Consider the following 15,090-nt stretch of genomic DNA (forward strand, 5'->3'; position numbering starts at 1 on the left):
TAAGGTTTCTATGTTTGATGAAATGTCTCAAAAGTACTTGTTTTACTTTAGGCATAGACCCAAAATTCTCAAAAGGTATATAAATTTGTCTGACATATGTGCACGATGTATCTCACAGGTGGGGTTTTATGGTGACCTGGAATATGTGTTTCAGTAAGAATATAAAGAAGTTGGGGAAATGCGTGGAAGGGAGAAGTGAAATCTGATGTACATTTTTTTTCTGCTGCACTGTCAGGTCTCACATTTTTCCTTCCATTATGCAGACGCGCCACTAGAGGTCACTGCGCAGTTCTACTTCCACGCACCCTGTGTGTAACGTGGGGGCTCACCTCCAGATTCTACACTGAGAACCCTACAGGGTTTGCCTGTCCTTCATCAGGCCAGGTAGGGTCAACATGTCTGCCTGAAGGAAACTACAGAGCCATACTTGACCGAAAGTCAATTCCTGCTCCCCACCTTAGTAAGAGCTAACTAGCCCTTCCCGGTGACCAAGAGCAAAGCATCCATTTCTTTCCTGTGGCCTGATGTTCTTTCCTGTGGCGGCTGCCTATGTGGTCTGGTGGCCAGCACTGACGACAATTTACTGACTGCCCCTCAGCCTCGGTAGGGTATTCTGCCAGATGCTGGAGGTAGAACAAGGGAGACAAGACTTACCAATACAACGAAATAATCATGCAGGAAAAACAAATGAACTAGCTTAAGTGTTTCAGGAGTTCCAAGAGTGGTTAATGAAGTGATTCGCCAGGAAAGCAGGAGGTCACATTAAGAAGAGTGTTCTCAGAGGCCAATCAGTCCAGGCTGAGGACGGTATAGATTTTAGACTGATTTTAGACTGATTTTCCTTTTCTCCTTCTGCCTTAGCGAGAGACTTCCATGCAGCAGGTTAAGTAAACTGAAACTACGATATGACATGGGAGATGCTCCCCAACATCGCCTAAGAGAAATTGCTTTCCTCTGCAGTGCAATATTTATTTGTTGTTCATTAATTTGACAAATATTTATTGTCAACTGTGCCCCAAGCCCTCAGTGATAAGATAGGCTACAGGCAGGGCACGCACACTTAGAATTCGTAGTCCAGTGAGGACACAAAGATGCAATATGCAGTGCAATAGGATAAGCCCTATGATAAGAGAAGAACATGGTACAGTACAAGTACAGAACAGGAGCCCCTGATGAAGACTTAGGAAGTCAGGGAAGGCTTCCTGGAGGAAGTACTCTTAAATTGAGATCTTAAGCAGAATAGAAGTCGATCATGTAAGAAGAGAGTAAGTGTATTCCAGGCAGAGGTAACAAACACAGAAGAAAAAAAAAAACAAAACAGGATTTTATTTTTGTATATACAGTTTTGGATCTTGCCATTTTCTATTTTTATCTTGAGTCTCCATATCTACTGTTTTTGAAAACACGATTTGATTTGATTTTTTAAAAATGTGATTTTAATAGCTGCCTAGTAATCCAGCGTGAGGATAGTGACTATTTACTTATTTTCAAAGGGAAATTGCATTTTTAAGGCTCGTGCTAATTGTTCTCACCTTAAAAATATGAAATCATGTGAAATAATCTTATTGCTCATATTAATATCCAAAATAAATCTCCTTTATTCAACTGTCTGCTAAAAACAATTTCTGCAACCCAACCTGATACCCAGCCATAGCAAATACGAAAGTTAAGTGAGCTATTGGTTTCCTAAATATTGATTACTTTTAACTATGTGTAAATTTTGCTATAATTGCTTTGCATGAATTGGCAGGACCTTCAGAGGGGCTCTAGGATTCTGAGGCTTTATCGTTCTTGCACTGTCCCTTAGAGTCCCCCTCTGTGTCCCTCAGTCTTAGTCCCCCTTCAAGCTTGCATCTCAGCGCCTACTGTGTCCCTCAGAGCCCCCTGTCTGGGATGTTAGCTGACATTTATCTCCATCTTTTCCCCAGTAAAAGATTTTTTTTCTCTCTGTGGCTCCATTTCCTGAAGGTGCAAACCATTAGTTTCATAAATAGTTTTTTAAACCACGTTTTGGGTAAAAATATACATATAATTTATTTGACAAATTCCTGACTTAGCAAGTCGATTTTCTGGGGCAAGCAGGAAAGATACTCACGGCTCTAACAGGAAGATTTAAGTAGAATACCCAAATCGCCTTCTTTTGAGCTGTTTCAGATCTAATTCTTATTGTTTCGTTTTCTGCCTCCCTTTAAAATGGACCTTCCTCAGATGGCCATACCCCTGACTTTAACCTGCTTTACAACAAGGTTTTGGGGTCATCTGCTTTTGTTTTTGCGTGTTTGCATGATTGTCCTGGTACGCACTTGTGCTTGCTTAGTGAGGCCTATTTTGGGGAGGAACGACACCCTGTCTGCCGCCATGTGGGCTCTAGCTGTTGCATTGAAACTCTGGTTTGAACTGAAATATTCTTGTGTCTCATGTATTCTCAGATCACTGTGTGACTTGTCATGAGTGTGAGAGTTCTTTCAAACCTCAGAGCGGTCAATGGCAATGTAAGTTCTCCAATACATTCAGTTCACATGTAAGAAGTCACTTTCATCTGGGCCCACAAGGATCTCTACATGAAACCTGAGAAGGTCTCTAGCTCCCTAAGAGCGACCCCAGCCTGGCTCAGGACCCCCGCCTCAGGCCTTCAAGGCCCAGCTGGGCAGCTCCTGAAGACCACTGCCTTGCAATGCCCACTTAATTTATGCCAAGTAAATTTGACATGTAGCAGTCGGTTCCCTGCAGTGAAGATTTTACTTAACACTTAAATAACGCCAGTTAAGCAGCTATTCATGCATCTTTACTGACAGATGTTTGACAAATTTGCGTAATTTAAAACGCCTCCCAGGCCTATCAACTGGTGCCTCAAAAAGGTGTGTCTGAAAGATAAGAGCACCCAGGCGGGAGCCACGGTCCACCACACCAGTCTGTCTTTGGTGGTTTCCCAGCACGGACTATTGAGAGCCAGCTCATGATCTCAGGATGTACGAAAAAATAGTAATTATATTACTACTCTCAGGTAAGTGGATTTTTTTAGCATGATGCTGTTATGTTGGATATTAAATTTTATAGATTAAAATATAAACTGCCTGCTCTAAATTCTATCTTACTTAAGCGAATAAATGAATGAATAGTATCTCAGATGGTGGGTGGATTTTTATTGGAACTGAGCTGGTAAGGCGGACGGAATTGGATTAAGGTGCTCAGGGGCTCAGTAGTTGTGGCTGGATCACAGTTTTCCAGTATGAGAAGCATGCTTCAGTTCTAAGCCCAGCTACAGTGAAAAGAATTGTATCAAATATTATAAGAAATATCTCCATGTGAATAAATTTGTTGCCTTCTTTGTGTTTAACTTCTAAATTAAAGAGTCATTAATGAAGGTGGATATCCAGTCCTCAGTTTTCAAAAAAGTTTTCTGAAAAAATTCTAATTTCCTCCTTCTCCCACCAAAAGAGTACAAGCTACAGCATGAACTCTGAATTCATGGAGGAGTTGTTTCCCTCTCTGTGGTCTGTTACTGAGGTACGATGGAGGAAAAAGAAAAATTGGCTTAGGTATTATGTGGTTTGGGGAGAAATCAAAATGTCAAAATCAATTCATTAAGATAAAGAAATAACATGGAGTATTATTTACTTTTATTTATTTTATGATTTTTAAAGATTTTATTTATTTATTTGAAAGAGAGACAGAGATAGTGGGAGAGAGAATGAGAGGGGAGGAGAGAGAGAAGCAGGATCCCCACTGAGCAGGGAGCCTGACACAGGGCTCGATCCCAAGACCCTGGGATCATGACCTGGGCGGAAGGCAGATGCATAACTGACTGATCCACACAGGCACCCCTATTTTTTTTATTTTGAGAGAGAGAGAGAGCAGGGAGGGGCAGAGGGAGAGGGAGAGAGAATCCCAAGCATGCTCCATGCTCAGTGCTGAGCCCAATGCGAGGCTCGATTTCACGACCCTGAGATCATAATATGGACTATTATTAAGTTGTAAAAAATTAGCAATATTTTTGGCCTCTTCCTGAGAGTGGTGTGGTTAATGTCTTCTCAAATACAGTGTTTATGTGTTAGAAATACTAGTGCCCAGCACAGAGATAAGAAGCAGGCAGTTACCTGAAATGTATTTAGCCCCCAGACATTACCCTGACTCAAATTGGAGCACAGATCGAGGATCTACTGGACACTCTGTAGGAGACAGGGAAAGGATCCAGCATTTTATAACATATATTAGGGGATAAAATAGTGTAATGGTTAACAGAACTAGGCTCAAACCTGCTTCCGCGTCGGAAAGGCTGGGGAATATTAAGGCAATGTATCCTCTCTTGGCCTCAGTGTCTTCATCTTTAAAATGTGTACAATGTTGGTACCTGCCTCCCAGGAATGAAATAAGGACTAAACAAAGTAATAGTAAATTAATAAATAATTTAGCTATGATAGTAATTGTTGACTAGGGAGCAAACCTGTGTATGTGATGATGATTTCTGAGAAGTCAGAATACGGGAAAATTACAGGAAAACAGAACACTAACAAAACTGCTCTAATTTTTTTCAAGTAGCAAAGTACAAAGACAGTTTGAAGAAGAGAAAACAAGCGGAGGGGCTGTGGTATAATATTTAAATATATTCCAGTATTTGTAGGGCTATTACACAGAAGAGAGAAAAGGTGTTCTTTGTGTTGTTCAGAGGGGGAAGGGGGCCTCCTCAATCCAACTAGATGCGTTACCCATTTTTTTTTTTTTGCGGTGGGGGTAGTGTGGGATATTTGGAAAAGGCTCCTGGAAAAGAAATAAATTCTTCGTATCTACACCTGCTCAAGCAATGGCGTACTAAGGCCTTCTGTGAAAACTTCATGAGAGATCAAGGCCACGTGACTCCAAAGGCCACCTGGCCCTCATTGCCAATGCTGCTACCATCTTGGCCTTTTGTGAAACCCTCTGAAGAAATTCTGTGGACGTGACTCCTTTACAGAATAATGGAAAGGTGTCTGAGCAGGGTCCTGCCCCCACCCCCCACCCCTCAGCAGTTGAAGTGGAGAATCTGGAGAGTGTGAGGCTGGTTAAACATCTTTGGCTAGGGAGAAAAAAAAAAGAAGATGATTTTTCTTTCCCTAGAAATCTTAAGGGTAACACCAATATTTCTAATTCTAAATTTATCAGATGTCATCCTCTAAATAGAGAATAAGTTCTCTTGAGATTATTTGATTCCTGGTCCCAGAATTCATGTGCTCTTTCGGCACTTACATGCCAGGGGCTGGACACTGAGGCCACAGCAGTAAGATCGGTGAGCTCCTGGGGAGGATCCACTCGGGGTGGGTAGGGGCAGACAGTGGGAGGGAACACCAACATTAAACCGAATAAGTAAACTAGTAACGTAAGAACAGTGGTAAATAACACAAAGAAAATTAACCCGGGAAAGGTGATGAACATAACGCAGCAGGCTGATTTACAAAAGGGTAGCAGGAAATTTTTCTCTGAGTAAGTAACATTTATGCTGAGAAGTGAACCACGAAAAAAGCCAGCTCGAGAAATCTTGGGGCAAGGCATTGAAGGTAAAGGGAAGAGCAAGGGCAGAAGCTCTGACACAGGAGAAAACAGTGTGTTCAAAGCTTTTCTTTGAAAATCTGATTCGGACGCTAAGAAGGAATTTGAGAATAGAGTATTGCAGCACTCCGACCAGCAAATGATGTCATGAACCACGACCCTCTTAAAATTTCCTGATTTTACTTTAAAATTTATGCAAAATTTGTATTCTAGGCCACAATATACCGATTTAATTGGAAGATCCAAAGGCACAGGTATTATGGCTGTTTTATTCATTAGTGTATCTCCAGAATCGAGCACAGCTCTTCACATGTAGTAGGATATCGGTTGAATCAACAAGGAAGCAAGTAAAGGGAGGGAGGTGGGAGAAGAAAAGAAGGAATATTTGTTTTCGGTTGTTTAGACAAAATGAGAGCTCCATGTAGATTAACCCTGATACCTTTAGCATCTTACTACATACATCTGTAAGTATATCAGTTTGAAAAGCACATGCTTAGAATGACTAAGTGAAGAAACAAGGCATCTCCTTTTTCTTTGGTGATCCAAGAGAGTCTTTCTGCCCATGTAGAAGTTATAAGAAAGCGTTCCAAGCTGGGTTTCGGGGACCACTTTAATTTCTTCAAAGTAAAACCTGTGTCTTTACTTACACACCCCACACATTGCTAGACGCAAAGTAAGCACTCAATAAATAGTAGCTGCTTGGGCGCCTGGGTAGCTCAGTTGGTTAAGCGACTGCCTTCGGCTCAGGTCATGATCCTGGAGTCCTGGGATCGGGTCCCGCATCAGGCTCCCTGCTCGGCGGGGAGTCTGCTTCTCCCTCTGACCCTCCTCCCTCTCATGCTCTCTGTCTCTCACTCTCTCTCCCTCAAATAAATAAATAAAATCTTTAAAAATAAATAAATAAACAGTAGCTGCAGAAATGACAAATGACCAAAATTTTGCTGCAGACTAATTTAACTGTGGAGAATCTATCCATCCTCAGTTTCCTTGTGTCTATTGAATAAAACACGGAATAAATAGTCCCTAAAATCCCTTCCATCTCTAAACTTCAGTGACTTCTCAAAGCTCAGCCTGAGATAAACTGTAGTGTAGCTCCCAAACCTATGAATCTCACTAGCTTGGAGTGAAATCGGGTTTTTAGAAAGAAACGGACACCCGCGATGAATGCCTGGGGAAGGATCCCTAAGAGAGGGGAAAGAAGAGATGGTACCTGGAAACTGACACACACTCGGGGTTCCTGTGTGGCATAGTTGGTTAGGTGTCCAACTCTTGGTTTTGGCTTATTTATTTATAACCCTGACATATTAATTTTAAATTGGGAAGCCAGACTTAACCCTCTTTTGATGAATTTTTTTTTTACTTTGGTTTCTAGAGGATTATTGAATACATCTATGAACCAATTTAGGAGGCACATTTTAAGTGATTTCCCCAACTTGTCTTTATAGGTTATATTTCTACTCAAGATGTCTCTGAAACCACAGCTCATGAATTACCAAGTAAGTTACCGACAAAAGCAGATGGGTAATAGATTTCCAGCCATTATCATCATTTCTGCATATTTAATAAGTATCTATCTGTGTGGTCTTCTGTGATACATGACCTAGATGGAAACTAAAGCAACAGTCCTGAGAAGAAACATCCCAGGGTTATCTCCGGGTGTTGGGATTGTAGGTGACTTTTTTTCTTGTTTTTTGATGCTTTTTAAATTTTCTGCAAGGAGAATCAATAAAATGTAATTAGGAAAAGTTAAAAAAAATTTAAAAGCAAACTGAACAAATCTCTGTTTTCTGAGAGGCCTCTATCAGGAAGCAATGCTGATAAATATTAACAGGAAAACCAAGATCCTGGTAGATGCATTTCATTGTGGTTATTACTACTCAAATAAACTTGGTTACAATGTCTGGTGAAACTGATTTCAGGGATCTGGTAGAGAAAAAAAAGCAAGAATTGTTGGTGAACAGATGAGATAAACCATCATTAATAATTTTCCCATTTTCCATTTTTATAGGGTTTGTTTCTGTTATGATACACAACTCATACACATCTGTTATGATGCATAACTCTGTTATGATACACAGCCCCAAGCTGCCAACTGCCACATTCTAGCAGCTAAGAGTATCAGAAAAGTGGCAGCATATAGAACCTTAGGATGCTTTATTCACTGAGACACTTCTATCACATCATGGGAGTCAGGGAGTGTTCTGGCCCATGCCTGTCTCAGAAAAGTAAGCGACTCTAAAAACATCATAAGCCCTAAATCATAAAACATTGTACATTCCTCTCTCCGTTCCCGAGCATGATATCAGCCCACAAAGCAAAGATGTAAGAGGAGAGGTCTCAGGACCAAATTTAAGGGGGCACCAAAACCTTAAGTCATCAAGATAAATACTTTCATGAAATATTTTTTAAAACTCAAGATTAATTCAAAAAATCAATGGTGAATAAAATATCATAATTTAAAATACAGCCAGGATCCCTCCGAGTCAGATCTGGGGGTGAGGTGAGTGAGGGCAGGCAGAGCAGAGCCAGCTGAGACCCTGGCTTCTGGTGGGCAGTTCCTGGAGAAGAAACATCTTCATCCACTCAGCAACCAAGGCTCTGAGAGCTGCAGCCGGCATTCAGTCTTCTGGAAAGCTCTCTTTCTGTTCACCCCTACTTCTAGGGAGTAGCATTTTGGGGGCCCCAACTTAAAATTCACAGCGTTTGTGGTAGCTTCTTGTCCTCAGTGGGCCCTGAACCCCTAGTTCTGTGAGACCATTAAAATCTCTCACAAGTTTCACAGCCTCTCAGGCCTCACTTGCAAATAGACAAATGTCTTCAGAGGAGAGCTGCTGGCCAACGTCAAGCTCACGCATCTGCACCTCCCCTCCACCTCCACAGCCTGCTGTCCTGGTCAGCTCTGATGCCCTCCCTAGATGCTTTCCATCTGCTCAGCTCTTCTACTTCCCATGGACAGGAGGCTTGGTCTGCAACAAGCTGGTTTCCTTGACCGGAAGCCAGAAGTTTTTGTCTATTCCTCCAGATGAGTTTCAGAATCATTTGGGAAAGTTATCCCTTATGCAACATAAAAGTATTCCCATGTTATTTGGTTAGTATAGAATGAATGATGGAATTAAAAGAGTAAATTAGCTCATAGCAAATAAAAAATTTTGTAATAGTAAATCTCTGAATTGGGAATATATCATGTTTTTCTACTGAGTCCTCTCTTACATCCTCCGAAGAGTTGAAAAAATTCTGAAAGAAACTTTAGATAAATTTATATGTTTCCTCTTTGAAGAGGTATTTTACATGTTCTGTTATTGTCTTAATTAAAAGGGCACTTGGGTGGCTTAGTCGGTTAAGCGTCTGCCTTCGCCTCAGGTCATGATCTCAGGGTCCTGGGATCAAGTCCCACATCAGGCTCCCTGCTCAGCTGGGAGCCTGCTTCTCCCTGTCCCTCCCGATCCTCATGCTCTCTCACGTGTGCTCTCTCTCTCTCAAATAAATGAAAATGAAATCTTTAAAAAAAAAGTTTCATTGTATTTTCAAATTGTTTATTGATAGCCTAACATGAATTTATTACTTTGTATATGTTCGTTTTGTAAGTGACATCACTAACCTTTTTTTTGTTAAGATAGTTGATTCTCTTCAATTTTCAAAATTAGGCAACTGTATTCCCTATAAAAAGAAATTTTGTTTCTTCACTTGAAATAAATACATATAGCTGCTCCTTTCCTATCGTATTGCATTTATTAGAACTTCTCAATGTTATATATGTTAATGTTCTATAAAGGTCATGATAGTAGTCATCCTTGTCTTGAGACTGTCTATAATATGAATGTCACACCATTAATTATGATGTCTGTTGCTTTCAGTAAATTATCCTTATCATGTTAAGAAATTTCCCGCTAACCTTAAGTGAAGAGATTTAATCAAGAAAAGATCTAAAATTCTATAAAATACCTTTTATGAATCATAGTTGAAACTTTGAAAGTTGACTTCCATATCTCAATGGTATAATAATAAATTTCCTGACAGTTATCATGAGAGAGAAAATATCTATTATACTAAGTATAACAGGAATATTTTTTAAACATTTGTTTGCTTTTCTTTAAGAATGTCTGTTCATCTTATTAGTTTCTGTTTTTTCACTGTATTTTTATTCTTCAATATGTTGAAGCGATGAATTATATCAATGGATATTATCATATTGCCCTATGCTTCCCATCCTAGTATCAGTTCCTTGGCTCTTGTATTCTTTTAATATTGTGCTGCATTTAATATTTGTTTTAGGATTATTTTACCTATATTTGTTATATATCAATTTTTTCTGCAATTCATTTGTGTGCACACATGCATTTGCTATCAAAAAGGTAAATGAATTTTTGCCTTTTTATTCAAAAATAATTTATTAATCACTATGTGTCAGTTTTAAAGATATTTTGAAGAAGAGTCATCTCTTCCAATTATAGTAGAAGGATTTTTTTACAAGAATAGGCAAAAAATATATTTTCTTCATGTGTACACGAATATGGTAAATTATATTATCCCATTTCTTTTCTCTAAATTTTTATTTTGAAAAATTCCAAGGACATGGAAAAACTCAAAGAAGACTAGCAGAAATATTCATATATTATCTTTATTGATTCAATAATTGTGAATAATTGATCATATTTTCTTTATCTGTCTATAAGTGTATAAATATACATATACTTTTGTCGTGTCATTTGAACATAAGTTACAGACATTATGACACTTCACCTATAATCATTTTCACATTCATCTCCTAAGAAAAAGGACATTCTCCTAAATAATCACATTATTTCAAATTTAACAATATTAATAGTAATACCATAATATAATCTTTATATTCACATTTTTCCAATTGTCCCTTGAATGTCTTTCATAGCTGTTTTTATTTAAAATCAAATTTTAACCTACATTCGTTCATTGAATTTGGTTGCTGCATCTATTTTAGTTTAGAATAATTACCCAACTTTTTTTTTTAATGGCATTAATTTTTTTGAAGGCTCCAAAAGAGTTGTTTTGTTTCATTTGCCTAATTATTTCCTCATTGAATGTATCTCTTGAGGGAAATTTTTGACAGTGTTCCTTTTTTACGGCTATTTATTTCTCAGGCTTTTTTTCATTAGATGCTCAATCATATATATTTTTCCAAGACGCTTTTTATTTTATTTTATTTTACTTTATTTTATCTTTTCATTTTTTATTTAAATTCAATTAACATATAATGTATTATTAGTTTCAGAGGTAGAAGTCAGTGATTCATCAGTCTTATATAACACCCAGCGCTCATTACATCACGTGCCCTCCTTAATGTCCATCACTCAGTTACTCCATCCTTCCATCACTCCCCCTTCCAGCAACCCTCAGTTTGTTTCCTATGCTTAAGAATCTCTTATGGTTTGGGCGCCTGGGGGGCTCAGTTGGTTAAGCGACTGCCTTCGGCTCAGGTCATGATCCTGGAGTCCCGGGATCGAGTCCCGCATCAGGCTCCCTGCTCGGCAGGGAGTCTGCTTCTCCCTCTGACCCTCCCCCCTCTCATGTGCTCTCTCTCTCCTCTCATCCTCTCTCTCAAATAAATAAATAAAAAATCTTAAAAAAAAAAAAGAATCTCTTATGGTTTGTCTCCCACTCTGATTTCATCTTGTTTTATTTTTTTCCTCTATTCCCCTATGATCTTCTGTTTTGTTTCTTAAATTCCACATATCAGTGAGATCATGTGATAATTGTCTTTCTCTGATTGGCTTATTTCGCTTAGCATAACACCCTCTAGTTCCATACAAACGTCACTGCAAATGACAAGATCTCATTTTTTGATGGCTGAGTCATATTCCACTGTGTGTATATATATATATATATATATATATATATATATATATATACACCACATCTTCTTTGTTAATTCATCTGTGGATGGACATCTGGGCTCTTTCCATAGTTTGGCTATTGTGGACATTGCTGCTATAAACATTGGGGTGAGTTTGCCCCTTCGGATCACTACATTTGTATCTTTGGGGTAAATACCCAGTAGTGCAATTGCTTGGTCATAGGGTAGCTCTATTTTCAACTTTTTGAGAAAACTCCATACTGTTTTCCATACTGTTTTCCAGAGTGGCTTGCATTCCCACCAACAGTGTAAGAGGGTTCCCCTTTCTCCAAATCCTCGCCAACATCTGTCGTTTCCTGAGTGGTTAATTTTAATCATTCTGACTGGTGTGAGGAAGTATCTCATTGTGGTTTTTTTTTTTTCCATTTTTTAAATTTTATTATGTTATGTTAATCACCATACATTACATCATTAGTTTTTGATGTAGTGTTCCATGATTCATTGTTTGCATATAACGCCCAGTGCTCCATTCAATACGTGCCCTCTTTAATACCCATCACCAGGCTAACCCATCCCTCCACCTCCCTCCCCTCTAGAACCCTCAGTTTGTTTCTCAGAGTCCATAGTCTCTCATGGTTCATCTCCCCCTCTGATTTCCCCCCCTTCATTTTTCCCTTCCTACTATCTTCTTCTTTTTTTTAACATATAATGTATTATTTGTTTCAGAGGTACAGGTCTGTGATTCAACAGTCTTACACAATTCACAGCACTCACCATAGCACATACCCTCCCCAGTGTCTCTCACCCAGCCACCCCATCCCTCCCAACCCCCACCACTCCAGCAACCCTCAGTTTGTCTCCTGAGATTAAGAATTCCTTGTATCAGTGAGATCATATGATACATGTCTTTCTCTGATTGACTTATTTTGTTCAGCATAATACCCTCCAGTTCCATCCACGTCGTTGCAAATGGCAAGATTTCATTTCCTTTTGATGGCTGCATAATATTCCATTGTGTATATATATATATATATATATATATATATATATATATATATATATATACCACTTCTTTTTTTTTTTTTAAGATTTTATTTATTTATTTGAGACAGAGAGAATGAGAGACAGAGAGCATGAGAGGGAGGAGGGTCAGAGGGAGAAGCAGACTCCCTGCCGAGCAGGGAGCCCGATGCGGGACTCGATCCCGGGACTCCAGGATCATGACCTGAGCCGAAGGCAGTCGCTTAACCAACTGAGCCACCCAGGCGCCCTATATACCACTTCTTTTATCCGTTCATCTGTCGATGGACATCTTGGCTCTTTCCACAGTTTGGCTATTGTGGACATTGCTGCTATAAACATCGGGGTGCATGTACCCCTTCAGATCACTACATTTGTATCTTTGAGGTAGATATCCAGTAGTGCAATTGCTGGGTCATATCTCATTATGGTTTTGATTTGTATTTCCATGATGCCAGGTGACATTGAGCATGTTTTCATGTATCTGTTGGCCATTTGGATGTCTTCTTTGGGGAAATGTCTGTTTATGTCTTCTGCCCATTTCTTGATTGGATTATTATTTGTTCTTTGGGTGTTGAATTTGATAAGTATGTTTTATTTTAATTAATGGTTTTTAATTAAAAATGTTATCTGTGAGGGGCGCCTGGGTGGCTCAGTCGGTTAAGCGACTGCCTTCGGCTCAGGTCATGATCTCAGGGTACTGGGATCAAGCCCCGCATCGGGCTCCCTGCTCGGCGGGAAGCCTGCTTCTCCCTCTCCCACTCCCCCTGCTTGTGTTCCCTCTCTCGCTGTGTCTCTGTGTCACATAAATAAATAAAATCTTTAAAAAAAAATGTTATCTGTGAATTTTATGCATCTTTTCTCATTCCTAAAATTACATATTTGTGTTTTATGTTCTCAATGTGTCTTGATTGAAACTTGTAATGGTTTATTTTATTAATTCTTCAAAAAATATTTTGACATATTAATCAATTTCAGTATTTTATACTTAGTCATTTTTGCTCTTATCTTTATTGACTCCTTCCTTAATTTCTGTAAGCTTTATTTTGCTATTCTTTTGCTCATTTTATTTATTATCATTTTTTTTGTTTAATAATGATCAGTTGAGATTGTGTGTTTTGTGAGTTTACTTTTGGCCATTATGACTAAACTTTGGTTAAAAGGTGTTTTTGCTTCAATTTCAAAATAGTCAATAATTCCTGCATTAATACTTTACTTTGTTGCAGTTGGTTACTTCCTTAAATTTTATTATTTCCTTCACTTTTTTCCCATATAAATTTCTCATTTTATTGTATTGTGGTCAGACACTATGCCCTATATAATTTCCACTTTGGGATTTTGGTTGAGTTTCTTTGTAACCCAAATTATTATATGTAAGCACTAGAAAGGAAGATGTCATCTTTATTGTACAAAGTTCTATAAATTGTTATTTAATCATCTTTGGCATATCCATCTCTAGATTGGTATAGTATAGGTTAGGTTCTGCATACAGTTAGATTCCAAAGAATAATACCAGTATTCATATAGCATTTATTTAGTGCCAAGCACTACTCTCATTCAGGTACATATATTTAATTTTTTTATTGTAGAGACATACATGTAAGAAATTTCACCATTTTAACCATTTTTACATATGCAACTTGGTGGTATTTAGTATATTCACAATGTTGTACACCCATAGCTACTATCTAGTTTCAGAACATTTTCATAACCCTAAAAGGAAATACCAGATACATTAAATTCTCATTTCCCCTCCCACCAGCCTTGGTAACCATTAATTTGCTTTCTGTCTCTATCAGTTTTCCTGTTCTGAATATTTCATATGAATGTAATTATACAATACATGGCCTTTTATGTCTGGCTTCATTCACTTAGCATAATGTTTTCAAGTTTCATCCAGGTTGTATTTATTCCATTGCATGGATATACCACATTTTATCTATTCATTCATCAGTTGATGAACGTTGGGTCATTTCTACTTGTTTGGCTTTTTTTTTTTTGATTTTTTTTTTTTTTAATTGAGAGAGATAGTGATAAAGAGAGAGCATGAGAGGGGGAGAGTCAGAGGGAGAAGCAGACTCCCCGCCCAGCAGGGAGCCCAATGCGGGACTCGATCCCGGGACTTCAGGATCATGACCTGAGCCGAAGGCAGTCGCTTAAACAACTGAGCCACCCAGGCGCCCCTTGTTTGGCTTTTGTAAATAGTGTTGTTATAAAGATTTTTGTACAGGTTTTTTTTTACATCTGTTTTTGATTCTCTTTTGAGTTGACCTAGGACTAGAAATTTGGGGTCATATGGTATTTTATATATAACTTATTGAGGAGATGCCATACTTTTTCCACAGAAGCTGAACTACTCTACAGTCCCTCCAGGAGTGTATGAGAGCTCCAGTCTCTCCACATCTCCAGCCACACTTGTTATTTTCTTTTTTTTTTTTCTTTTTACAGATATATGTCATTTTTATTTTGAGTTTTTTTGTTTTTTTAATTATTATTATTATTATTTTTATTTTTATTCTTATGTTAATCCCCATACATTACATCATTAGTTTTAGATGTAGTGTTCCATGATTCATTGTTTCTGCATAACACCCAGTGCTCCATGCAGAATGTGCCCTCCTCAATACCCACCACCAGGCTAACCCATCCTCCCACCCCCCTCCCCTCTAGAACCCTCAGTTTGTTTTTCAGAGTCCATCGTCTCACATGGTTCATCT

At 38.5% G+C, this 15,090-nt stretch overlaps 1 protein-coding gene across 1 annotated transcript in view; it reads left to right on the forward strand.

The window, feature by feature from the left end:
* Positions 1–2,967: 2,967 nt before the first annotated feature.
* LOC110571206 (glycophorin-A-like) overlaps positions 2,968–15,090 on the forward strand; it is a 31,318-nt gene continuing 19,195 nt past the window's right edge. Inside the window, exons 1-2 of the mRNA XM_021679320.1 lie at positions 2,968–3,004; positions 6,969–7,044. Of these exons, the coding sequence (XP_021534995.1) occupies positions 2,968–3,004; positions 6,969–7,044 (113 nt within the window). The remainder of the gene's footprint in view (positions 3,005–6,968; positions 7,045–15,090) is intronic.

This window comes from Neomonachus schauinslandi, chromosome 2 (assembly GCF_002201575.2).
Source record: "Neomonachus schauinslandi chromosome 2, ASM220157v2, whole genome shotgun sequence".
NCBI lineage: Eukaryota > Metazoa > Chordata > Mammalia > Carnivora > Phocidae > Neomonachus > Neomonachus schauinslandi.